Raw genomic sequence first — 27425 nt, 5'->3', positions numbered from 1 at the left:
ATCTTTCAACAAAAGTCACAAAATTAGTATTAAAAAAAGCCAACAACAATTTCCCTTCGCCAAAAAAAAGGATATTCTTGTTTCGAAAATATATTTAGTTTTAACATAGAAATCTTGAAATATGATTATATTGCGTTAATTAAAGAAAAATATAATTGCTTACTTGAATGAAGCCATTTTATATAGTTCAATCGAGAAAAGTATATTCTTACGATTTAAGATTTAATTTTCTTGAATGGAAAAGAAACAATGTTAGATAGAAAATAACATTTTTAAATCAAAGATTATAATTTTCTTAAAGTAGAATTAAATATTATACAGGGTGTCCCAAAACTCATAATCAATCTTTCAAAGACAAATTCTTGGGATCATTTGGAGACGATTTTTCCTCAGCGAAAATGTCGATGAAGGAATCATTTTTTGCATGTTCCCGATTTTTGTCATCATATATCTTTGCAATTAAGCCTTAAATTAAAACTCAACTAAAGTAAACTCTATTTAAAATTAATCGAAGAATGTGGTTTTGTTAATATTTTATTTCTGCAAAGCTTAATTTACGAAAAACCCCTTATTTTCAATCACTTATAATTCAAAAATTATTAGTGCCTCGACATTTTTGTTGAGGAAAAATCGTCTTCAGATGATCCCAGGAATCTGTCTTTGAAAGATTGATTATGAGTTTTGGGACACCCTGTATATTCTTGAGATGACAATTATAATATTAAAATAAGATTGTAATATTGTTGAAATTTTAAATTATTAAATTCTTCTAAGAAGATTATAAATTGTTGCGTATATATGAAACAATGAACGCGTTAATTTAAGTATATAAGTTTTGATTCGACACTTATTTTTTTTCTGTGCATGAGAAAGAAAATCACGAGAAAAGAAATGGCTTCGAGGAAAAGACGTTGACAATCATTTGTCTATCTCTCTGTTAATTACCCTGACTATTACATGCAGATAATGTGCTTGTCGCACGCAGCACACTCGCCGACGCAAATGGGTTGATGAAGTCTCATTGAGGATGGGGGTGCGCGTCGCGACGACGCTGCAATCCGCGCGCGCCCTCCCTATGGGGGGACTCGTTCCGCGGTCGATCTATTTCTGGACGTATAAATATCGATTCGCCACCCGCCGCTATATAATCTCCGGCTGTATGCCGGCTATGAGCGGAGCGGTAAGAATGAGTTCGACGGGGAAGGGAAACGGCACAAAAGCGGAGCGAAGATGGATGCCAAATGATCGAGGGCCGGCCTGCCTGGAAGACTATTCTTTCGCGTCCGAGACAATACGAGATATCGAGCACGAGCGACATGCGCGCGAGTCGGTGGTTTCCCGTGGTACGATGTACATGTCGAGTATAATCTCCAAGAAAAAGTATATAGAGGAAAGTGGCACACGCAATTTCAATGTAATCGAGGCGCTTTTCTCATAATGACTTTTTCGAGAAGCCACGCCCAATGTTTAATTTAATTAACAAGAGGATTTTTATTTTCTAAGGACGACAAAATTTCGTATCCATGAAGCAAATTCTGCTATATCGATCTCGAAAAAAGTCAGTAAAAAATATAGTGTCTCAATCTTTGGAGACTCTACTTTTTCTGATTATATTAATATAATATATGTAACAATTACCGTATTATTATTATTTATTCCGTTCATATTTGTCCTGAAGATGACCCAAAAATAGGGTCGAAACGTTCGCAATCCACTCATATGTATATTTATTAAATGAATGTTTTTATATGATTCTTTATATAAATAATAAATAACGGTATAACAATATCGACACTAGACTCATATTGCCATTTGTACCAATTTATATATTTAATTTTATATTCGTGAGTCTGACATTTTTAATAATTCTATATATTAATATAGTATATTTTTTTTTTGTATATTTCAGCATTAAAAGTAAGGAAAAGCATGAAACGAGTTATATTCATTTAATTAAGATCGCTTAAAAATATATCGCAATTACAATGTTACACGATAATACAGTTTAAATATGCAAGAGCATTTAAATCAGGAATAATTTCACCGGAAGAGTATTTTATAAAACATTTTCACTACCACGTAAGAAATATTCCAAACAAATCGATTGCAAATTGTAAGGAATAGACAAGAATGGCTATAGGAAAATGATGTACATTGTAACGAAACAACTTGCAATTACGCTCGAGAACTATGTATGTCATATAATGTGAGATTTACGAGGACATACGCATAACTATGATTGTTTTATGAAAAATATCAATTCAAGCGATTATGTTCCCAAAGTCAGCTGTTCATTATTCGATTTATCTTAATATGGGCCTGAGCATGGCTGACTTATAACCTTAAGAGACATAACATAGTATTGTGCGTTACCTAAGACCGGGTCTACAATAGGTAATTTAAGCCTTAAGCCTTAAGAGATTGACCAATTACAGTACAAGTATGAAGAGAATAGTCGACTGTGATTGGTCAATTTCTTAAGGCTTAGGGCTTAAATTATCTATTGTAGACCCGGCCTAAGATAAAGACTTAGAGCATAAAACAGTGTCTTAAGGTTATAAGTCAATCATTATGCTCAGGCCCTATATGAACGAGCTCGATGATACTTTTATCATAATGTTGCGCAAACAATGTATTTCTTGTATATATTTCGTTAATCGACAACATTGAGCCTTGATGAAAATCCTTACCTTATCTAGATTGATTTTCGTGGCGGGAAACCATTTGCCAACGAAAACAACTACCGGTCGACCTTGTCGGTCCACGCCGCTCTGATAGAGACAACCAATCCCCGAGACCTCGGTCAAGTCCTCCGTCTTCGCCCTCCTGAGGAGCCTTTCGTATCTAAAGTCAAGATAAATTTCCACCTTGTAATGCCAAGCGTTCTGGTATATGAATCATCGGCTATGAATATATATGATTTTATTTTAAATCGGTCGGTCTAATTCAGTTTCACGATCACGCATTTGTGGTGAATATTATTGAGCAAATTTTCTTCGAAATTTCCGGCTAATTGTATTGCCGGAACTCCACTTTTCCTGATATGTAGCACAACAATTTATCGAGCTATTCGATACAAGTAGATCTAGATTTATTTTAACATGCGACATAATGTTAAATATTTAAAAAAACGCCATGAAAAATTTACGTTACGTGGAAGATTGAAGTGAAAAAGATGCGGCATAATGAACATGTTGAAATGTCGCTCCAATTTCAGGATTGCCACGTAGCTTTAATTGCAAAAAAAAGGAACGTGTTGTTTTACATAACATAAAACGCAAATGACGATGCATGCATAAAAACACAAGTCTGTAATACATATTTCACAGATAAATTTTCCAGATGTGGTTTATCGCAAATAAGTATATCATGTATTGTCACGAATTTGACGATAGCGTATACCTATAGGTGGTATAAAGTCTTTAAAATATACGTTGTGTGTTTAAAACTATGCTTGTAATTTTTCTTTGACAGCCTATCCACGGTACGTTATATCGTACTAATAAAATTTCAATCACTGGCAAATAATATACCGATTCATTATTATTTTCGTGATTATTTTTTAGCTTCTTTCTCCGAAATCATCGAATGCGTAATAAATTGACGAATTCAATATATCGTATACGAATTTTCTGATTCTAAATCGATCAGACGATCAACTTTAATGTATTCCTTGACGACGATCGATCTAAAATATAAAATATATTCTCTGGACGCACGCCAATAACAGCAAAGATCAATAGTGAACCGATAACGAGACACTGATTTCGTTCCAATTAGCGTGCCTGATCGCAAAATATCGACATTAAAGCGCTTTAAGGATGTTTCGTACCTTTCAAAATATTGAGAATTTAATAAAAATTGTACAGAATGTCCTTACATATGTTTAGAATCTTCAGTACAATTTTTAAATCGATTCACTAAAGCGTTCACAAGTTATAAGGATTTTAATTTGCATCGAATTAACATGTGTTCTTATGGGAAACGTATAACCACGTCGATTCAAATGACAAAAACACATGGAAATAATATTCAAAATTTGTTTAAAATTTGCAAAAGTGTAATTTAGATACAGAGGAAATATTTGATCAAATAATATTATACAAGTACTAACTTGGTAAAAAGATATTAAATATAGTTCAATAAAGTTAGCCATGTATCTGTCACAAGAGGAAATTCTCTGACAAAAGTTAATCATTTCGATTAACAAAATTCGGAATATTTCAGTAAAAACGCAATAAATATTAAAAAATATTATACATTTCTGCACTATAGCTAAGATCAAATTATATTAATATTCCACACAATTTCTTATTCAAAATATACCAAAAGTGGATATATTCATCAATATTGATTTTCAGCTACTCTTTGCTGGGATTGTACATACAGCATCCTTAGATAAAGCATCCTTAAGTTACACACCGGTCCTCATCCTCGATGACATCCACCATATCAATCATGACCATTCTGATGTGATGTTTCCTTGGATCGTGCGCTCTCCCGTCTTGCCTTGATTAAAAACCGACGAAAGAATGCGCGATCGGATGCACTAATAGCTCTTTAACCGCGACATCCGTTTAAAAAAAAAAAATAACAAAGCACCCTTTAGAACGCGTTCCAGTCGCTTGATCTCGAGTGTCGAGAAGCCCGTGGGGGAGGAAGCGTCGATAGTGTCGACAGTGTCGAAAGACGGGAACGGTATGACGTCTCGCGATGAACTGATCGAACCGGAGCGTCTTACTTCGACGAGAAATCACCTCTCGACGTCCTCTGCGACGTCCACAACGGCCACGATCACGATGACGGCTACGACGGCCGGGTCTCCCGCACGACGCTGAGTTAAGTCGAGTCCTGCCCGAGGCACGTACGGCGCCTGCCCGGCTTGCTAAACTGCGTGCTCGATGCGCGTACGTTAGACGTGGAGTAGGGATCCCGCGAGAACCCGTTATTAATTCGGGAAATCACTGTGTATTCTTTAATTACGGCTAATGCTACCCGATAGCCTTGAGCCTGTCAACGTGTGTCATTTTCTTCGTGACGCTTTTTCGTAAAAAACCGAATAGAAGAGAAACAGGATGAGAAACGCGCGCTATCTCGATTTCCTTGCATTTAATCGTTGGATAGATTTACATACAACGTAGGTACGTTTTACGAGAAAAAAACAATGCGCAGGAAATTGTCATTTTGAAATAAAAAATTGAAAATAGTATTACTTTAGACGGTATCCTTTCTCATCGATTCAGATATCTAACCCCTTTGTTATATTTTTACCACATCATCACATTTGCGCTGAAGATGACTCAAAAATAGGATCGAAACGTTCGCTATTCCTTCTTTTATTTTTATTTGTCTCATGCCTTTTATTGTATAATAAATAAATAAATGTGTCATAACATCGACGCTCGACTCGTATTGCTATCGAAACTAATTTGTTAATTTTATATTTCGAGTCTTATACCTTTATTATTTAAAAAATTGAAATTTAAAAAAGTATGCGCTACGTATTATTATTGTCTCATGCCTTTTATTGTATAATAAATAAATAAATGTGTCATAACATCGACGCTCGACTCGTATTGCTATCGAAACTAATTTGTTAATTTTATATTTCGAGTCTTATACCTTTATTATTTAAAAAATTGAAATTTAAAAAAGTATGCGCTACGTATTATTATTGTCTCATGCCTTTTATTGTATAATAAATAAATAAATGTGTCATAACATCGACGCTCGACTCGTATTGCTATCGAAACTAATTTGTTAATTTTATATTTCGAGTCTTATACCTTTATTATTTAAAAAATTGAAATTTAAAAAAGTATGCGCTACGTATTATTATTGTCTCATGCCTTTTATTGTATAATAAATAAATAAATGTGTCATAACATCGACGCTCGACTCGTATTGCTATCGAAACTAATTTGTTAATTTTATATTTCGAGTCTTATACCTTTATTATTTAAAAAATTGAAATTTAAAAAAGTATGCGCTACGTATTATTATTGTCTCATGCCTTTTATTGTATAATAAATAAATAAATGTGTCATAACATCGACGCTCGACTCGTATTGCTATCGAAACTAATTTGTTAATTTTATATTTCGAGTCTTATACCTTTATTATTTAAAAAATTGAAATTTAAAAAAGTATGCGCTACGTATTATTATTGTTTCATGCCTTTTATTGTATAATAAATAAATAAATGTGTCATAACATCGACGCTCGACTCGTATTACTATCGAAACTAATTTGTTAATTTTATATTTCGAGTCTTATACCTTTATTATTTAAAAAATTGAAATTTAAAAATGTATGCGCTACGTATTATTATTGTTTCATGCCTTTTATTGTATAATAAATAAATAAATGTGTCATAACATCGACGCTCGACTCGTATTGCTATCGAAACTAATTTGTTAATTTTATATTTCGAGTCTTATACCTTTATTATTTAAAAAATTGAAATTTAAAAATGTATGCGCTACGTATTATTATTGTTTCATGCCTTTTATTGTATAATAAATAAATAAATGTGTCATAACATCGACGCTCGACTCGTATTACTATCGAAACTAATTTGTTAATTTTATATTTCGAGTCTTATACCTTTATTATTTAAAAAATTGAAATTTAAAAATGTATGCGCTACGTATTATTATTGTTTCATGCCTTTTATTGTATAATAAATAAATAAATGTGTCATAACATCGACGCTCGACTCGTATTACTATCGAAACTAATTTGTTAATTTTATATTTCGAGTCTTATACCTTTATTATTTAAAAAATTGAAATTTAAAAAAGTATGCGCTACGTATTATTATTGTTTCATGCCTTTTATTGTATAATAAATAAATAAATGTGTCATAACATCGACGCTCGACTCGTATTGTTATCGAAACTAATTTGTTAATTTTATATTTCGAGTCTTATACCTTTATTATTTAAAAAATTGAAATTTAAAAAAGTATGCGTTACCTGTCACGTATTATTTACGCATGAACCGATCAATTTCCACTTTCCGTTGTCGAATAGATTTTATAGCTATGCTCTTATTCGATCTCGATTCGGCGTAATTTTGTAGTAAATATCTTATTCGAATTAGACGCGGAACAGCTGTTTCGATATGAATAGTAGACTTTTCTTGGAGGGCTTTCTTTTAATAACCGATCATGTCTTTTCGGCCAAACAGCTATGAAGGTCGATCCAAAGTGTGGAATAACATTTCCACTTCGATAAACAACATTCGATCATTGTCAGATCATACTTGAGAAACTTGGAGATTAGACAGTCTATTAAACTTAAATGCCCGCGTATATAATCGTATCTCGATCGTATTTTAAATTCTTATTTGCATGCGTGTTTCAAAAGAATAATTTTTCCTTCAGATACTCTTGTGTAACAGATCGTTTCGTGCAAGGTGTTGTAATATTATTTTGACATAAAAATTATTTTACTTTATAACCAAGGTAAAGAAAAAATAATATAATAAAAGAAAAAAGAATATAGTAAAAGAAAAAAGAATATAGTAAAAGAAAAAAAGAATATGAACTAAATTTAAAACAATAATAACGTTAATAATGCTCGTGTGTTGCAACGCAATAATAAAAATTTGTAGGGCCAAATATACGAGCTAATAAATAAGGTCTAAATAAAATAAAAACAAATATTAATAAGGTCATTTAATTAAAATATTCACATAAATGTAACAAAAGAATATAATTTGCGAATGTAAACTAAGAAATTTCGACAATTCTCGATAAATTAGTGTTTCGCTGAAACTTATGCGTAGTAGGAACATCCGGGTGTGTTCAAGATTATTTTCGATCAAAAATAGAATCGCATGCTTTACAGACTTGTGGAAGCAATCGGCATATTTTACAAAATTTTAAAAAATCCCACATAAATAGAATGACACTCAAATAACGCGTCATTATAATTTGCATTACATTTCATAGAATTAAAAAAAAAATTACTCTAATGGTCTTGATATATTAATCGAATTAATAATCAAATTGATAGTCTGTTAAAAAAGAGAGAGAGAGAAAGAGATAAAGTAACATATGCAATACAATGATGTATTGCTTCCTAAATCGTCCTTCCCAAGGAAGAATTAGATAACTTACAAAGACACTAATATTACATATGATTATGATCGCGCAGTCTAAAAAATCATGTTCTTGATTGAAATTGCAATTTCGTATGATTTTGACCTCGATTAAACAGATACAAGGTCTTTCGAGACCATGAAATAACGACATTCTCTCATAAATATACATTTGGACAAATTGCGAAAATAAAACATGTGTTTTTAAACACCAAATATATATATATATATATATATATATATATATATATATATATATATATGATAATAGTGTAAGTAAAATTTTTATTAAGTCCAATGTTGTATCGATCATAATTCGTAAGATTATTTGTGTCAATATACCATATACGTTAGTAATGTTTTTTTAGTATGAAGGATATCGATTGCTATTTTAGGAAAGCAAGTTGATTGTCATAGTTTTGCTGCGAAAAGAAGATTCATTATTGCTCGTACATGGTTCTAGTCACGCGTGGGATTTTTGTTCCACGTGATAAAGCGAAGCTGTCATGATATAAAATGATAGACGGTGACAATCTCGATCTAGAAATAAACATTTAATGCAACAGAAACGTCAGACTTATACGAATGATTTATTTTCGTGACGCAGGAGATATTTCGGGCTTGATATTAATTAGAAAGAGATTTTACGAGGTAAACTTCGTCATACGAAAGTCAATAGACGATGATTAATATGATTATATATGATCATATATGATATCGTTATCGAATATACATTATATAATAGCAAAAATAATCAATAATTATTTATAACTTATTGCACGTTAACGTTGACTATGAGAAAAACTTTTTATGTATTTTATTTAATTTTACTTCTTTTGAAGAATAATTCATCTTATTATCTACATTTTATCTTATTAAATAATAACAAATATTGACAAACATTATTAATTATACAATAATAATACATCAATAGACACTGATTAAAATCGTTAATGATTAATAAATCAAAAAGTACATGTATATGTGTATGTTAATTTGTAGTTAATATATTGTCTAATTTGTGTAAGAGATATACTGTGCAAGCGAGAGACTCTGCATAATTTTGATGTATTAAATCATTTTCAACATTTATGAATATTTATGAATTTGTGAAATTAAATTAAACAAGTAGTTTTGCTGTTAAGATCTCGATTCATTTTATATGCGTGGGTAAAACGTAATTTTCATTTTGATATTTGTCGATATAGGAGAAATCTGTTAATGTCATATATGATAATATTAAAGCTTTATCCGTAGAAAAGATAGTTATTCTGCACAAATACATTATTAATGTTCATTATGTTGCATAAGTAAAGAGAGAACGAAAAAACGTATTATTATTGAATCAAAACTCGGTAAGATTTGCTGCATTTGACAAGAAAACAATTTTGCAATTGTACAATTTTTTAAAATATTTTCTAGTAATCCACTATTAGCTTTCAATTGTAAATGTCTCTTATCATGATTCTATCTATTTTCTATAAATTTTAAAATATTGTACTTATGTGTCAAATGTATTTCAAAAAAATGATTTGTTAATTAAATAAATCATTTTTTAAATACATTTGATACACATAAATATTTTAACATTTTAAACTATATAGAACATTTAGCAACATTTTAAAATATATAGAAAATAGAAACGTTGGAGAAGAAACGATAGAGAAGAAAAATATTTAAAATATTCTTATTCATTAAAATAAACACACACGCACACACACACACATTTATAATATATTTATATTTTAATTCTTTACTTCAATCATATTGGATTATATCAGAACCGAAAAATTATATATTGAATTTTTTGTATTGCATCAACTTCAATATTTTCTCATCTCTTAATATTTATGGATATCATAACTTTTAATTTATAATAGCTAGTTGTGCATCTAAAGGACAAAAACAGAAAATAATTTAATGTTTTTTTTTCCTTTTTTTTAGAATATTTAAGACGGAATATATAAACGATGAGCACAGAGTTTATATTTATATTTCTGAAGCATAAGCAAATTTAATTTGAAAAATGGCGTGCAACAAAATCTGCAGGATTCTATTAATGGTATAACAGAAAACATTAATGATAAATATATAGTGCCAAATGCAATCATTTACTCATTTAATACAAAACAAATTATTTTTCGAACAACATTGTCTAATGAATAAGAGATATTATTTTATTTCAAAGTGCTAACAGTTATCTTATTATTAATTTACATTGTTTTAATTTAATTTATAAGATTTGTTTTATAAGAATAGACTTGTCATTCTTTTAGTTTAAATGAATCATCATATCAATCATTCATATTTTAGTATTCATTTATAATTACAAAATTAATCCTTTTTGTATAAAAGTAATATAAATATTATAATATATATATATATATATATATATATATATATATATATATATTATTTGAAGAATTTTAGTAACATTATTAAAATAATTTATATAAATTCATACCTTTCTTTTTGTTGCATTTGTTTAAGCATAATATCTGCTAATGGATCAGCAGGGGGTCTCTCTCCCAGAAGTCTCTGGCGATCCAAATCTCCTTGCATTTGTGCAAAGGCATGTTCACCAATATTCACAGAAGTCTCTAATTGTGCAGAAAGCTCAACTGTTTCATCACCTATAAACGCAATATGTTTTTCAAAAAAAGGATTGCTTAAACCATATATATAGTAACATTTTATAAAATTCTTTATTACCATGCAAAGTGTGCTGAGGATTGTCAATAATTCTGATTTGTCTATCTGGGAGTAAAGGTTCTCCGTCCGTTCCACCAATATCATTCGGCAATTGCCAACAAGCGTTATCCTGCTCTGCCAGATTTCGCGGAAAATAAAGTGGCAGAAGAATTTCATATATTCCAAGGTCGCAAGGCTCAAGTACAAATATAATACATGTTAACGAATCACTATATTGCTCCATAAATCTGCGTACGGTTCCTACAAAGAAAAAAATAATTTATTGCATATTGCAGACTGCATATTGTGAATTTTTTGTCTATATAAATTGTACTTATTTGTCTATTTATATTTACTAAGAGCTATATGTGCTCCTGCATCCGGTGGATAATTTCTCCGCACAGAATTTATTACCGGTAGAGCAATGGTGCGCAATCCTAGTTCTTTTGCCTTTTGTAAGACGTTTCTACGACAAGAAAACAAAATTACAAGATTATAAGGTTTTATTATTTAACATTTTTTCTTGTCAGAATTTGTTTCTTGATTCTAAAAAATAAATAAGTAATAAATTATTTTTTCTATATTAATAACATCAATGTGCAAAAATAAGACAATGCTTGTATATAAATAAGTGCTATGAATATATGTAAATTACCTATAGCAACAATATAATGTATTTTGCGCAGCTGTTTGATACTTGACATTATAAACTGGTCCAACAGTATGAATAATAAAACGAGCAGGTAATCCATGACCCTGTGTTACTCTTACTTCGCCAGTTCTGCATTCTGCAATATTTTGACAGAGATTGAGATAAATGCTACTGTTGTATACATATAGTATAACTATTATACTACCTTTTACTTCATTATATATTTCTATCTTAAGCGCAGAACCAGCTCGACTAAATATTCTTTGGCACATAGGACTATTATCGTCCATCGTCTCGTTGGTAGAATTCACTATCGCGTCTACTTGTAATATTGAGATATCTCCAGTCCTGAAACAATTCATGTTATCTTAATATTATGCGCAATCATATTACAATGCAATCATATTAAATGCTCTGAATTGATTACTAATAAAATTATTTGACACACAAAGAACACTCCTAGAGAGATGTAGAATTAAAAGTCCGAATGCCAGATAATGTCTTACCATAGCGTGAGCTTGTTGTTAAGCACTGGTTGACAAGGGAAGGGACTTATAGCGTGATGCGCCGTTTCTCTGATCGACCCGGAATAGTCCGTGAATCGATGTTGGATGGGATAGTCGGCCCATCGTTTTAACGCAGCCGGCTCCACGATGTCCTGGGCGACACCCAAGGGTTCCATCAGCCTCATTCAGCTGAAAATCATGTCATACTCTTTATCGATTACACTTTTATCTCTCTTCTTAACGGAAAGCGAGCGCGAATCCTTTGTTTTCGTATCAGCTGTTTCAATCCTAACCTAACCTGCCGCACTCTCTCTCTACCATTTCTGCCTGACGTGCGTCATATGCAACGCGGTCGTTGACCCAGAAAGAGGACGTGCGACATTCGTCCAGCTGACTTGATGCAACAACTAGTTATTAAATGTAGGAGTTACGTTTCACGAGTAAAGCTAGCGCCAGACTATTATGCGCGATTCGTAATTCGTGATTCGTAATTCGTGATTCATAGAAATTCGTTGGACATTCAGGAAGATTCGTTTAGGAATGGGCGATGTACGAAAAAAAAATCGATGCTAAATTAATCGATTTTTGAATATATCGATGTTGATTAATCGATTATTAATAAAAAGAATCGATGAATCGACTATTTTTCAAAAAAAGTGTTTTTTAAGGAGGAATTACACGAATCATCCATATCAAAAGTTAATACATCTAATACACTTTAATTCATAAATCTGACATTGCGCAAAGTACTTTTAGCTTTCTTAAATATAAAATTACTATTTAATTTGTAAGTGGAAGCAAATATTTGGTTTGTAAAATTACAATTTGCATTTTTATGAATTTCTTTGTAAAATCATTATAAAAAAGTTTGGTAAGTTTAATATAAGATGATATTAACAATTTTGAGATTATATTATAGATACTATAGATTAAATCTTTACCTTTAAAAATCTCATTGTAGACGACGCTTTATTATAATGAGATATTTTGATAAAAAAAAATAAAACTTTGATGTCTGACATAAAGAATCGAATATTGATACATCGGATAAGGAAAATATCGAACCGATTAATTACACAGGTCTACAAATTAAAGGGTATTTTTTATCACATGAAAATTTATATTGATTTCCGAAGGAATTTGGTACGCTGAATCCAAATCTGGCCTAAAAATGGCGCCATCACATCAGGATTTTGAGATATTCTAACCTAAAAATGCAAAAATGGCTGTTTTAAGGCATTATTGAAGTTCACTCCCGGTTGCATAGAATTTTACCGACAAAAATTAAACAATGTACCGTAAAGTATGATTCTTGCCCTTTAATTTCCATTTTTAAACGTCCAAATAGGAGTTTTTTTCACCGAGATACATTGGATTTAAGTTTTTACTGCATACAGAAAATCACATAGCATGTTGGTTCATTTGAAATACCTTAACTTTTTTGGTTTTGAGTAATTCTGGAAAAAAGAGTTTGTAGTTCAAAGAAACCTTTTAGATTTAAAAGTTAACGCAGAGTACCAAAGTATTTTTTTATTTTTTAATTTTAAATTTTTTAGATCTACGTCCGCCATATTGAATCCGTCATCTTGAATTTTGGAAATCTGAGCCCAGATTCGTGAGCAGCGACCCTCGGAACCCTTTGAACTACAAACTCTTTTTTCCAGAATTACTCAAAACCAAAAAAGTTAAGGTATTTCAAATGAACCAACATCCTATGTGATTTTCTGTATGCAGTAAAAACTTATATCCAATGTATCTCGGTGAAAAAAACTCCTATTTGGACGTTTAAAAATGGAAATTAAAGGGCAAGAATCATACTTTACGGTACATTGTTTAATTTTTGTCGGTAAAATTCTATGCAACCGGGAGTGAACTTCAATAATGCCTTAAAACAGCCATTTTTGCACTTTTAGGTTAGAATATCTCAAAATCCTGACGTGATGGCGTCATTTTTAGGCTAGATTTGGATTCAGCGCACCAAATTCCTTCGGGTACACCTTTTACTTCTTTTGTGATAAAATCTTGTTGACCTGTGTTATTAGAAAAAAAACTATCGACCATTGCGATTAATCAGTAAACATCGCCCATCCCTAGATAGTTATTCGTCAGTGTAAACCTTCCACACTATTCGCGATTCGCTATATATTATTCATAATTCGTAATTCGTAGTTTCTTAGTTCGCGTTACTTCCAGTTTTTTTATGATATTTATCTTTTGGATCCCATAAACATCTATGTTCTCTTATGTCTTCTACAAGTTCAAGCACGCGATTATTTGTCCAACTCTCCACTGTCTCTTTCTTCATTATAATTGATGCAATAACCTATCAAAGAGAAACACGAACTAGTTAAGTTAGCGCCAGACTATGCGCGATTCGTAATTTCCGATTCGTAAGGCCCGTTCTACAATGAGTCGTAAGTCGTAAGTCGTAGGCAAATTGATCAATCATGATTGATTATTTTTGAAATAATCAACCGTGATTGGTCAATTTGCCTACGACTTACGACTTACGACTCATTATAGAATGGGCCTAATTCGTGATTCATAAAAATTCGTTGGACATTCAGGGAGATTCGTTATTTGTCAATGTAAACTTTCCACACTATTCGCGATTCGCTATATATCATTCGTAATTCGTAATTCATATTTTCTTAGTTCGCGTTACTTCGACCAGTTTTTTTTATGATATTTATCTTTTGGATTCCATAAACATCTATGTTCTCTTAAGGTGCCATTTCATACATCACTCTATCACTAGATTTTAGCGACATAATGATGTCACGTAGTCGCCAGCGACGGGATTCTGTAGTTGGATTTTTCCAACTACAAGCGACATTCACGAACGATAATTTTGAAATTTTAACACTCAAATGGATCAATTATGAATGAAAGAGTAAGTATATAATTTTGTAATAAATATTAAATATATATAATAATAATATTTTATAATTAAATAATAATGTATAATTTAATAATAATGTAATTATTTTTATCCTGTATTAGGTAGAATGTTTATATTTATAAATTTTATATAAAAAAATGCATTATAAAATCCACTTTTATCTCTTATTTGAAACAATGGATTAACCCAAAAACTTTTTTTTTGTATCGTCGTTTCTTTTTTTTTTCTAAATAATAAAGAACTGCCGCTACTGCTAATCTTTTCTTCATATTGTTCTGCTTTATATTATTTTCATTTATAATTTTTGTGCACTCAATCATCCAATTATAATATTTTCTTACTTGTAACATTGTTTATATTTATTTTATACTATGCGTGTCTTAACGCAACTTTTCTTTCTAAATCGCTGCTGGAGCCCATTTCATGCTCAATAGCTAGTCACTAGCGACAATTTAGTCACGTGACTTTTTCATCGCTCAAAACGAGCGACACATGAAAAGGTACCTTTATGTCTTCTACAAGTTCAAGCACGCGATTATTTGTCCAGCTCTTCATTATAATTGATGCAATAACCTATCAAAGAGAAACACGAACTAGTTACGCATATAGTGTAGCGCGACACGAATGGATTAATTCGTAACGATTCGTCTCCTTTGAGTTTCATCAAAAAACCGCTCGGTTAATGAATCAGTGCGAATGACGAATCGCGCATGACGAATCGACGAATTTTCCCTCCACATTATTCGCGAATGTTATACGAATCACAAATCACGCATCATGATTCGCGAAAACGCGCATAGTCTGGCGCTAGTTTAAGGACGTTCGGGCGTTAAGCTTATTATTAGATAAAAATTCAAATCTTTGATATTTAGCAAGAATAATAATTATGATCGCTCTTACAAAATTCGTGGTATGTTATCGATCATTAAAAAAAGTTATTAACGATGAAAAATCTTTTTTTTAACATAGGCTGTTATGAAAAATCATAACTTTTTATGTTTCAAATTTATGAAAATAATATTAGAATAGATACGATGACAAATAATGTTTTGAAATATCCTTTGAATCATATACATAATATTATTATCATAAAAAAAGGTGTTATCGTACGTTTAAATTATTTATTAACAATTATAATTAGTACTACTACTGTACTACTCGTCTACCTGACAGGTTAGAGAGGTTAGGTGCCGGTGATGAAACTGATAAATCACAAGTTTTTATTTTTTTAACACTTTGTAACTGATTATCTCGCCACAATTTTCGTTTTTGAAAAACAAATTTTCCTTCTAAAATTCCATGATTATTTCTAACGTTGTAATAATTACTTTTATTATTATTCATGTCATTTTTATGTCAAATTAATTTTTAGTTATTATTTTAGTTTTTTGCGATATTTAATCAACAAATAATTTTAATAAGTCAAAAAAACTTAATAAATTATTTTAAAATTATTGAAATATTTTTAAACAATTAACAAATTGTAAACAAAATTTGTAAAGTTTGATAGTTCTCATTTGACTCACGATTACCGTATGAACGTCCTTAAAACGCACGTTCCAAGTAAAAAAAAGAGTTGAATAATAAATCGTTTTCCAAATTTTTTTATTTCTCCAAACGGGTTTTTCAACAAGAAAATCTCGAGTCAGTCTCTCTCTCTCTCCCCCCTTTCTCTCTCTTATTTTCAAAGTTGAAGTTCATTCAAGCTAGTCCATTGATGCGTCAACTGCAGAGATTGTATCGATAATTACGTCAGAGCATTCTATAATAAAAGTAGCGATTTATATAAGTACTGCATGAGAACCGGGGGACAGAATCGCACTCGTTCGATTTGCATAACAAAAGCACCGCTTTCGTCTCGGTATTTTGTCGCGAATTCCTAAAAATAAAACAGTTCCGTCGATAAAAATGTGGGCCGCGCATCGCAATCAAGGAGAGAGCTATACTCGACCAAGGACATGATTCTCAAACGCAAGCGATTCGAAAACAAGCTTACTTTCGCATAATCGCTGGCAATTGCGATTATATGCCGTTGTTGAACAGAGACTTTTGTGTATCGAGCAATACATACATATCTACATGCATTACATTTTTACGTAAGTTGAAAAAACAATCGATTTTTCGAGCGAACGTTATTTCTGGAAAAATATTATCACATTTTTTTATCTAGTTGTCCGTTCGAAAATATAATATACAGGAAACAAGGACACATATGCACATTTGTATCAGACAATAACGTTCGTATATGTTACGATTTTATGTAAGATAAGAAAAATCGATATTATATCGTTTCTGGAATGTTATCTCATTTTTTAATCTACTTATCTGTTAAAAGTATAAAATGTAAGAGACAAGAAAACATATACATTCATAATGTACGTAGTACTCGTATTCTATGAGATGTAATTCGATTATCTTTTATATTTATCGTAAATTAAATTTTTTATTTACCACTCTTCTTTTACGCTTTATTACATTTTGGCTTTTATTGCTCTCGTTTTAGTGATCGAATTATTTGGAACTATGCATACACGTGTCAAGATAGCTAGATATATCATCAGTAATCCTGGCGAGGAGCCGGAAGGCTGGCGCCGTCTAGCCTCAGGCGGATCTTACGTTCTGGCAAACCCATTAGGATCGTCGACCTCCATTATCAGAATAATTTGCACTTGCTCGCGACATGAAAGTAAAGAGAAATCCCTAAATCGCGATACAAAGGGGAACAAAAGATTCATCGCTCTTATTTATATCCGGAATACGATAAAACAGGTCCGTAATTAGGGGGGGGCTAATGGGGGCGTTACCCCCCTAGGAACTTCATTTGCCTCCCCCTGGCAAATTTTTATCTTATTTGTTTCCTAATGCTCTGCATATTTACCCAGGTAGCAAGCACACGTCATTTTGACGTTTCAAATTGGTCATTCACTAATTATTCTTGATGTCACGAATTGACGTTTTTATGACGAAAAGGTGATGGTCTGAATGTCACAGATTCTTGACGTCATGACATGTACCGCATTTTGATGTCATAAAATGTACCATATTTTGCCGTCTTTTTCTTATCATAATATATTTAATAGTGCTGTCGAATAAAGCACTCTCTAAAAGTGAATCAGTGTATTATTACTGAAAAACAATAAATAGTCACTGATTACAGCAGTTATAAGTACAGCATTGTAAAGTGATATTTTATTGAAAGAATTATATATTTAGTTAATAATTTTGACTATTTCAATAGTAATATCTCAGTAATTTCTTTTGTTATTGCCAGTAATATTAAACTACAATTCATCTCTCTATTTCATAAATATAATATAAATATAATATATATAAAAATAAATAAATATATATAAATATAAATAAATATATATAAAATTAAAAATTTTATTTATATTTACTAAATATTTATTATATTAAAAATTTTATTTTATTTATATTACATGTATATTAAACTTGTTATTTTAAATAAATAACGAACGAATAATTTTCATTAAGTAGCCAGACATTTATTTGTTCAACTTATAAAATCGATTTAATCTGAAGCCTCTCTATTGAAATTGTATAAGAAATTAAATCGAAGTAATTCTAATTTTATCTGTCACGCTTTGCAAACTTTATATAATTCTCATGACTAAAACTAAATACGAGAGAGATAGCGATCGTAGTGGTAAACGAACGAACTAGCGATTATTGGTTTTTCAGTGAAATTTACTGGTTTTACAGTCAATTTTATTTTAACAATTGTTAAAGTCTGATCGTGAAAGTTATAAGTTATATAAAAAATTTTAAAAGATTTTTTTATGGGATCGATGTGCTAACTAATGATATTAATAATAAAATAATCGTCACTTCATGACTGAAAAATGACGTCAAAATAATGTTGTATCAAGACGTCAATATAAAGTCATGTAACAAATCAGTCATTTTGACGATATATGACCAAAAATGACCAATTTGGAACGTCAAGATGACGTGTGTTTGCTATTTGGGTAAGGTAAAGAATTTTTTTTTCTTTCATTTTTAGAAACTATTATGTTTCCTAAGAATTTTCAATAACGAGACAACTCAAAAATTATAATTATTTTAACATTTACTTGATTGTAATTTTATATTATTGATATTTCTTATGTAATATTGCATCAATTAAATAATAAAAAATAATGTATTTTGTGCATTGGAAAAGAGTTTTTGAGACTGCTCCACTTAGAATTTTATTTGCCTTCTCGATAAAATAATATAGATATCATGGCCTGCGATAAAATAATATAGATATCATGAGATATTTACGAAATAAAACTGGTTTCAAGAAATCGAGTCACCTCGGAATCCTCGCATTATTTGAGCGGTTCCAGATACAATTTAAATTGATTTGAATGTATATAAATATAAGAGAAAAAGTTAATATATGAAGGTGTTTTAGAGATAAAAATATCTATGATTAAAATCCTTGATGAGAGAATATCTATATTTAGTGAAGATATCAATTTGCCGTTCTATGGACGTGCATGGAAATAAAGTACACGATTTGCGATGATATTGACATTTCGATTCTTATGCTCGACGATGAGTTAATGATTGAAATTTAACGAACACTACTCGACGTGAGTCGATACGAAATTGATCGACTTTAGAAAAGATTAATAAACATACGATAGTTAGTTAGCCAGCGTATGTGTAACCACATTGAAAATAATATGAGTGGTTTAACTCCACGGTTAGTTTACCTATTATTTACGTAATACACCGGCTATACATCACTTTTCTTATTTAACTATAAACAGCCTCGCGCATACATGGTTGACCAATCAATCGATACCTGTGCTTGCTTTCCGTGTTATTGCTGGTAGTATCAAGCTATATTATTCTCATATTATTATTTAACACTAATGTAAATTAATGTTATCACAATTAGCGGAAACTATAGTATACCAGGACAGTTCGCGGACAGATTGACGTCGATATTATCGATATTATCTCATCGCTGTTCGATTAAAAATATCCCCGTATCGCTCCGGAGCGACGATATGCGTAAAGTTACAAAGTTACGGAGGCGAACATCAACGGAAAGTATACGTTTAACGACCCTACGTCTAATAAACTTTGCAGCCGGCCGATAGCACTGCCTGAGGATGAAGAGTCAGATCCGTTCGATAAATTCAACTTTAAAAATAGATCCAAACTACACATCGTACATAATCAATCGTCTCGACTCGAATCGAGCTTGCGACGAAATCGCTACCTCGCGAAAGTTATCGCGAGATGGCTTAATAAAATAACGGACGCGACACACACGGGCTTCGATCTTGTCAGACAATCGACATCTCGGACGAGTACACGGACCGAAGCCGTTCGACGTTACATATTCTATATGACACGAGGGGCTTCCGAACGAATCCTCTTTGTGCGCGCATAACTGCCAGTGAAGTGAAAAGTTCAGAGGAAAAAAAATCTGATATAAATTGACGGATATCGACGTAATCGACATGGGTTGTTTTCACAAAGGCACGTAGGTAGCGCCTTCGTGATTATTTAAACCGCAAGTGATCGTACAACGCGTACATTCGGTCAGTTCACTGGAAAATATTAAATTTAACTAAATAATTAGGCAATATCGAAAATATTAAGTAATTAAAATTATCGACGTTTCATTGCAATTATATTATGATAAGTCGGATGCTTGAATTTTACGAATTTCTCTTCCTTGCACTTGAAATAAATCAGTTTTAACGAATATATTCCTTTAAAGAATGTATAATTCAATTTATACGTGTCCTATAAACATTTTCAACAAAAATATATATCTTATCACAGTTAATTAAGATTTATAGTTATATCTTAATTAAGATATAAATATACTAATCTATTAATTAATATAAATTACAAAAGCAAAGAGGAAGAATATCTTCAACACACGTCACAAATATATTTTATCGATTGCGAAAGAGTAAAAAAAAAAAATAAATGTATAGTACAAAGAAAAAATTTAGATAATTTTTCGATGCCATAATCCAGTAAATACGTATCCCTCTAAAAAAATCTTACGAAGGTAAAAAAAAATACACTAAGTACATAAAGAATATTCTACTTTGTATGCATGTTTAATAAAAATTTTTTAAAAATTTCTTCAATATAATTTACAGTAATTTTCCTTCAAAAAATCATTTTTCTAAAAAACAAAACCTCAACAAATAATTTTCATAAAAACATATTAAAAAATAAAATATCAAACCTAAATATGAAATCAATAATTGCTATTAGCCAAGTACTTAAGAGCAATTTCTAAATTTGATACAATATTTGCCATGAAATATATCAATTTTATACAGTAGAAATATTATTACATAAATTCTCCCTAAGAAATTAAAACGTATTTTATATTTATTCAGAGAAAATTATTTTTTAAAATATTTAATGAAGATTTTTCGATGCCATAATCCAGTAAATACGTATACGAGGGTCGTAATGAGGGTCCTAATCGAGATAATAAATCCATAGAAACAATAGGTATATCCGTTGGAATTCATCACTATTTCGAGTTCACTAATAGTTCGTCTGCTCTCCGGTTCTCTTTCGAGGGAACGACAGATCCGGCTCGTGATAACACGTTTATCTGATTTTCCTTGGTTTACACATTGATAAAAGTTACCGGGTATACATTTCATTGTTAACGATAATAATGTCCCGTCGATAAAGTTTCTTAAGAGATCTCCGTTGTAATTAATCTTCGCTTTAAATTGCCGCTTCTAAACAACTGTATGTACGCGTTTTCTTTATCTCTGTTTTTAATTTTTCGGTGTATTTATGAAAAAAAGTGCGTTTTCAACTTACGAATGTACATGTTGCAGAACTAACGACTGTAATTTTAATGACGAATTCTTGAATTTTCAGTCGTTTATAATTCAGAAACTGTGGATATTTTTATAAGGAAAAAAATACCCGTTGTATACCGATTATTCTACGTTCACGAATATTTTTAAAAGGAAAAAAATGTTCGTTATATACCAATTATTCCACGTTCATGTATCATCATCGTGCTTTTAACTTGCTCGTTACGCAGTGAAACTGATATGAAATTCAACATGTCCATAATTACATACGACTTTGGACGCATGGATCACAAATCCATCGTCAACAATGACTCAGTAAATGACGCAAAGTAAATATTCGCAACGTTTTCTGCTTTCATTAAGCACTGTCAGGCATATGCAAGGGGAAATGTGATATGATCGAATCGATAATTGTGAAATATTAGCGAAGTATCAATCTTTTACCTTGGATACGAATTCCAAATTCACTCGAATTGTTTTTACTTGGATTGTTCATATTCGATCTTTCGTTGGAATTCTGAGATTCTGATTACTTCGAATCTCACTTAGGTAAGAATTTACGTTCGCGCTGAAATCAGGAATTTCATCCTCGCTGACATTTCAGAGAGATATTCTTGGTTCGAAGCTATCGAAGCAGACATATAATGACAGAAAGCGATGTGTACCATGTGACGTAAGATTCGATATATAACGTACTTGTACAATGATGTATTTAGTATATTACGTCATTCAACGAAGTTAGTTTCTGACTCAGTTGTGATTACGTCGAAAATCATTTACAAATCATTAAATCAATGTCAATTGCGTGACGAATTATGTTCCCTGGAATGACTAAAATTGTGCAGGAAATTATTTTTTTTTAAGAAACTTGTAATTTTCCACCATAGCCATATGATTGAATGAAAAATATAATTTTCTTTCTCTTGTTTCATAATGAAATAAATTAATTTTGTACGTGTTATTCGATAAAGTAGGTTTTCTGTAATATCAAAGATTTTGAATGATAAGTTATCTTAAATATATAGAATTAATATAAATTGAATAGAATTAATACAATTGAATTGGTTAAAAATTTGTTATAATAAAACATATGCAAAAGCTATTAAAAACTTTTCGATGTATAAGAACCTAGTTTACATAATTTTCCGCCTCCAACATCAAACTCCATTGGACAATGAAGGAAACCTAACCTATTATTGTATGAAAATTCTAATCAAACATTCCAGTATTGATTGTAGTCAATTCGAAAAAGACCCGATTTTTCTTATTTCGTTAGTTTAATAATTCGTTGTTTACTTTAAGTCGTTGCTTTGAAATTAATCTGTCTATATATGCATTTCAGATTCTTGGTACTGCAAAGACAGTGATAAGTGGAATGTGAGCGAATCCTTGTGAAACGTGTCCTGCATCATCTCGTAAAGTATCTACCTACGCTCGTGTACCGCCTACGAGAAGTATCGTCACAACGGAAATCATGCTAATTAAGGAACGGTTGAATTATTAGATATCATCACCAAAGATTAATAAATTTTCTATGGACAATAATTTTAACCAGGCTTCTTGATATAATAGATATAACGCATTAATAATGCAAATTAATCAACACGATTAATGAATTAATAAACACACATATAATTATATATAATAATATAATATAGCTGTGTTGTGTTGTAAAAACTTTTTTTTATTTATAATAATGTCATCGCGTTAAATAAAGATGATTAATATCAAGGCGTTGTAAAGTATATTTTAAATTATGCATATAATGCGTAGGTGTATCTATCTTTCATTGATGTATAATTATCATTATTGACACGCAAAGTTCAGCTGATAACTTGAGAGCATTTCATAGGGAGAATGAAAATAAATATAATTCGAAATCTCTCTCTCTCTCTCTCTCTCTCTCTCACAGTAGTACTTGCCAGAAAATAGTTATTTTTTCAAATTTATAGCATATATTATTATATATGTTAATGTAAATCTGACTATTTTATTAATATTTTTTGAAAGTATTAATTTCTTTGCAATATCGATGAATCAAAACGAAAATTTACATCATAACTTGATGTCTCAAATATTACAAAATGCTGCAAATATTGTATTTTTAATTATAATTCATCAGATATGTAATTAGCACCTGCTTTATACTTGATAAATCGATTGTTGTTTATTCGACCTTGAAATAAGTTTCATAAACATTTCGCGAAGCATCTGACAGCACAATATAACACAAAGCGTAGGACTTTTAAAGTAACAAGTCAGGATCATACTACACATACTAAAAACGATGTAAAAGAACAATAACTTGATAGAACGAATCAATCGAGTCGCAAAAGTATCTTACACGAATGCGAAACACAAGCGATGGAGGCGATGTGATGAAAAGCGAGTGTCCTATTATTTCCAAGTGCTCAAAATACGTACAATTCCTCAAGCACATTATCAAAGAAAGTCGTTGCAACGATCAGCAATTGCACGAACGAACGAATGACCTAAATTGGACGATCGTTATTAGCGGTCGGATATCGAATTTTAATGAAATACTTGATGATGTAAAATATAATCGTAATAAATTCGCGTAAAAAATGTCAGCATATAGATAATCGTTTCATGTCCTCATTCCAGATAACGATACGAGTATCCGAAAGACATTTGATTTTATGATGTTTTTTAGACGCTCGTATTGATCGGGAATGGTTTACGATTATCGCTGATATGTTTTCATGTCGAACTTTAATCGTCGAGAAAATAGAAGCTTTCACCGAGATCTCCGACAGATTTTTTTCAACATTCGATTTAAGAAGGTTGTACATTTTTGCTCGCAAACGTCGACGAGGAAATTCACGCTGTATTTAGCGTCAATACGTTTGCGAGAATCCCAAGAGGCAATTGCTTCTCTCGTATAGTGTAAGATTAATCGAATTGTCAATCAAACTGACAATCATCTCGTTTAAAAATTCCTCCAACTGTCCGAGAACATTGGCTCACTCTCGATTCTCGGTGGAACAATAATGGCTGAATTGGTCCACGCGCGAACCAATCGACGTTCGGATGTCAAATGTGCAAGACCGAAAATGCATGACCTACATTATCAACGCGACCTCCATCGCGATAGATATGACGCGTAGCGCGACCCATCGATAGTTCGCAGCAAAACGAACATCGATCGTGCGTGATTTAAAGCGGCTTAAAGCGTCCGACTAATAATTCTTACGAGCGGGAAATTATTTCGGATTGAAGAGACCGCGATTTAAACACTCGAAGCAATAAATTATGACTCGAACGTTCAACCTGAAAAATTGATCTGAATTCAATTATATATTTGATGGATGTTGCTTTACATTTTAAAATTACAAAATAGAAAAGATCTGGCGAAAAGGAAACACAACTAAGTGTAAAATTATCGGACGTTTGGATTGAAAATTTTATCCGTCACATTTTTTTTTCAATGTTCTTTATTTTTCATTGATGTAAAAATAAAGATCAATTTGAGAAATAATTAAATTTTATCACATTCACGTTAAGTGCTATGTAATATTTACTTATTTAATTATTTAATATTTGTTTTTTGTTAAAAAACATTACTAGAATATTGTAATCATGATAGATAAGAGATCTTGGACACAATTGCAAAACATCGAATATTGTTTTCAATTCTATTGCAGATGGAGAGTTAGATTGCAATTGACAGATGAGCTTCTTCCTTTTTTCATGGCTATTTTCAAGTTTCGAACGAACAACAACAATTCGTGGATGACGCAAAATGCGAAGAGCAGAACGAGATTTTCTTCCTTCCCTCGTCCTTTTCCTTATCATATACAAATAAAATCGAAAAATACGTAAAATTCTTAACTAACCAATGGAAGAGAAGAGATCGTCTGTCTCTCTCTCTTCGGGTCGCGATAGCAGGAATGCAAGAGTATCGAGTGTGTGCTGTGTGTGCGAGACACGCGGGACAGAGAGAGAATGTACGCTCGCGAATTATCGACGTCGACGCGCGCGGGACGTGCGTATACCTCTACACCGGTGGCACACCGTGCGATGTGCGCGATCAAGGTCGCCGCGCACCGCGTCGCCGCTCGACCAGTCGATGATGAGCATCGACTTCTCGACCTTCCGTAACGAACAGGCGCTCCGGCTGCTCGAAAGCCGTTAAACAAAGCCTCGATTCTCCCCCTACTCCTAGTAACTCTCTCTCTCTCTTTCTTTCTCTCTCTCTCTCTCTCTCTTTCTCTCTCTCTCTTTCTTTCTCTCTCTCTCTCTCTCTCTCTCTCTCTCTCTCTCTCTCTCTCTGTATGTGGAAACTCTCGCGTTATTGCTGCTGCGTCCTGCCCTTCTTTGCGAGGGGAGGGAGGAAGAATGCGGATCTACATAGACCCTTTTTTTTAATTTCTTAGAATAATCTAGTTTAGTTCATCGAGTCTTTCGGAACAAAAGTAGGTATATAGAGTCGCACAAGACGCGCGCAATTTTCATTCTTGCATTCCCCGAGATTGCGTTGGATGAATAATAAAAAAAAAATGAGGAATATTGTTTCAACACACACACACACACACGCACGCACGCACGCATTATACATGCACACGTACACATATTTGTACTTGGAGTTGGCGTATCTCGAGATTCAGCGCAATAAGAGGATAATTTATCGCGGCGATCTCTCCTATTGTTTAACAACACCTTGTAATCGTCTTACGTGATGATAATCGCTTAACCCTTCAAAACAGGCGCGCATGTATCACAATAACGATTTCGGTTTTGTCTATGATGCTTCACCGGAGAGAACGCGAGTTCCCTCGCGTGGGATGATTAAACGTGTGATTCGAGAATACTCTCGAGCGGACACCTGACAGCGATCTGTCAAATATCCGCTCTCCCCACGAGAGACTGTTGCGTCGTAAAATTATGGAACGCGACGATACGTCGTAACGACTGGCCCGATCGTCACGTTTCACGAGAGGATCCTTGTCGTTCTCACCTTCGGTTCGTCCGCCAGTCGGACTGCTAGCGAGGATAGAGCGCGGAAGCAGGTCACAGCCTCTGTCGTCGATACGTACCCTGCCCTTCGAGCTACCTGGCTACCTGGCCCCGTAGACTGACGAAATAGAAAGAAGGAAAGGAGAAGACGGAGAGAAAGAGAGAGAGAGAGAGAAATAGAGGAAAAGAGGAAGAGAAAGAAGGAGAGGAACGGAGTCACTTGATCTCCTTCCTCTCTCGCTTCGCGCGGAAACGTCAGCTCTGCTCTCTCGAGCTCGGACTCGTGAGCGCGGCGCCGAGTAAAAACCCGCCACGACGACCGACCCGACTGTACCCGTCACATTCGTGCGCGAACGCTGACTGACGGACGCGCGGCGCGCGCGACGACGATGGCCTTGTCGGGGTCTACTCCGAGCCGATCGGTACACAGCTGGCTGGCGGCAGTGCGGCACCGGAGGGCGCGCGCCAGCGCGCGCGCGGTGTTCGACACTAGACGTCGTTTACGGATGTTCCCGCTTGTGAATGTCTAGATATTTTGATATTGCGAGTGCATTGCTGGAAGAAAGAGAGAAAAAGAGAGAACGTATTTTTTTTGGAATACGTTACTTGTCATGTTGTAACCCATACAGCACACAAATATCCGAAGGACATCCATAGATGATCATTAAGGATATTGAGGATATCCACAGATGATCCGTTTTACGTTCTTCGGACATTCAGTGGACGTCCGTGGTGTATCTGTTTATGAAATTGGTGGATATGCT

At 32.5% G+C, this 27425-nt stretch overlaps 1 protein-coding gene across 4 annotated transcripts in view; it reads right to left on the bottom strand.

Moving 5' to 3' along the window:
- LOC105254753 (protein GDAP2 homolog) overlaps positions 1 to 27024 on the bottom strand; it is a 34048-nt gene extending 7024 nt beyond the window's left edge. The window contains exons 1-8 of one of the 4 annotated variants that reach the window (XM_011263665.3): positions 26663 to 27024; positions 11956 to 12144; positions 11655 to 11797; positions 11453 to 11585; positions 11154 to 11263; positions 10819 to 11058; positions 10571 to 10739; positions 2691 to 2844 (exon numbers count right to left, since the gene is read on the bottom strand). In XM_011263665.3, coding sequence (XP_011261967.1) covers positions 2691 to 2844; positions 10571 to 10739; positions 10819 to 11058; positions 11154 to 11263; positions 11453 to 11585; positions 11655 to 11797; positions 11956 to 12140 — 1134 coding nt within the window. In that variant the 5' untranslated portion in view covers positions 12141 to 12144; positions 26663 to 27024. Of the gene's footprint in view, positions 1 to 2690; positions 2845 to 10570; positions 10740 to 10818; positions 11059 to 11153; positions 11264 to 11452; positions 11586 to 11654; positions 11798 to 11955; positions 12145 to 12248; positions 12420 to 21859; positions 21879 to 26662 lie in introns of those variants that run through there. The other 3 variants (XM_011263835.3, XM_011263748.3, XM_025410677.1) reach the window with 3 other exon arrangements.
- Between the last annotated feature and the right edge of the window lie 401 nt (positions 27025 to 27425).

The sequence above is a fragment of the Camponotus floridanus genome, unplaced genomic scaffold, assembly GCF_003227725.1.
Source record: "Camponotus floridanus strain SB8 unplaced genomic scaffold, Cflo_v7.5 scaffold34, whole genome shotgun sequence".
Lineage (NCBI taxonomy): Eukaryota > Metazoa > Arthropoda > Insecta > Hymenoptera > Formicidae > Camponotus > Camponotus floridanus.
This window is presented reverse-complemented; position numbering and strand designations above follow the sequence as displayed.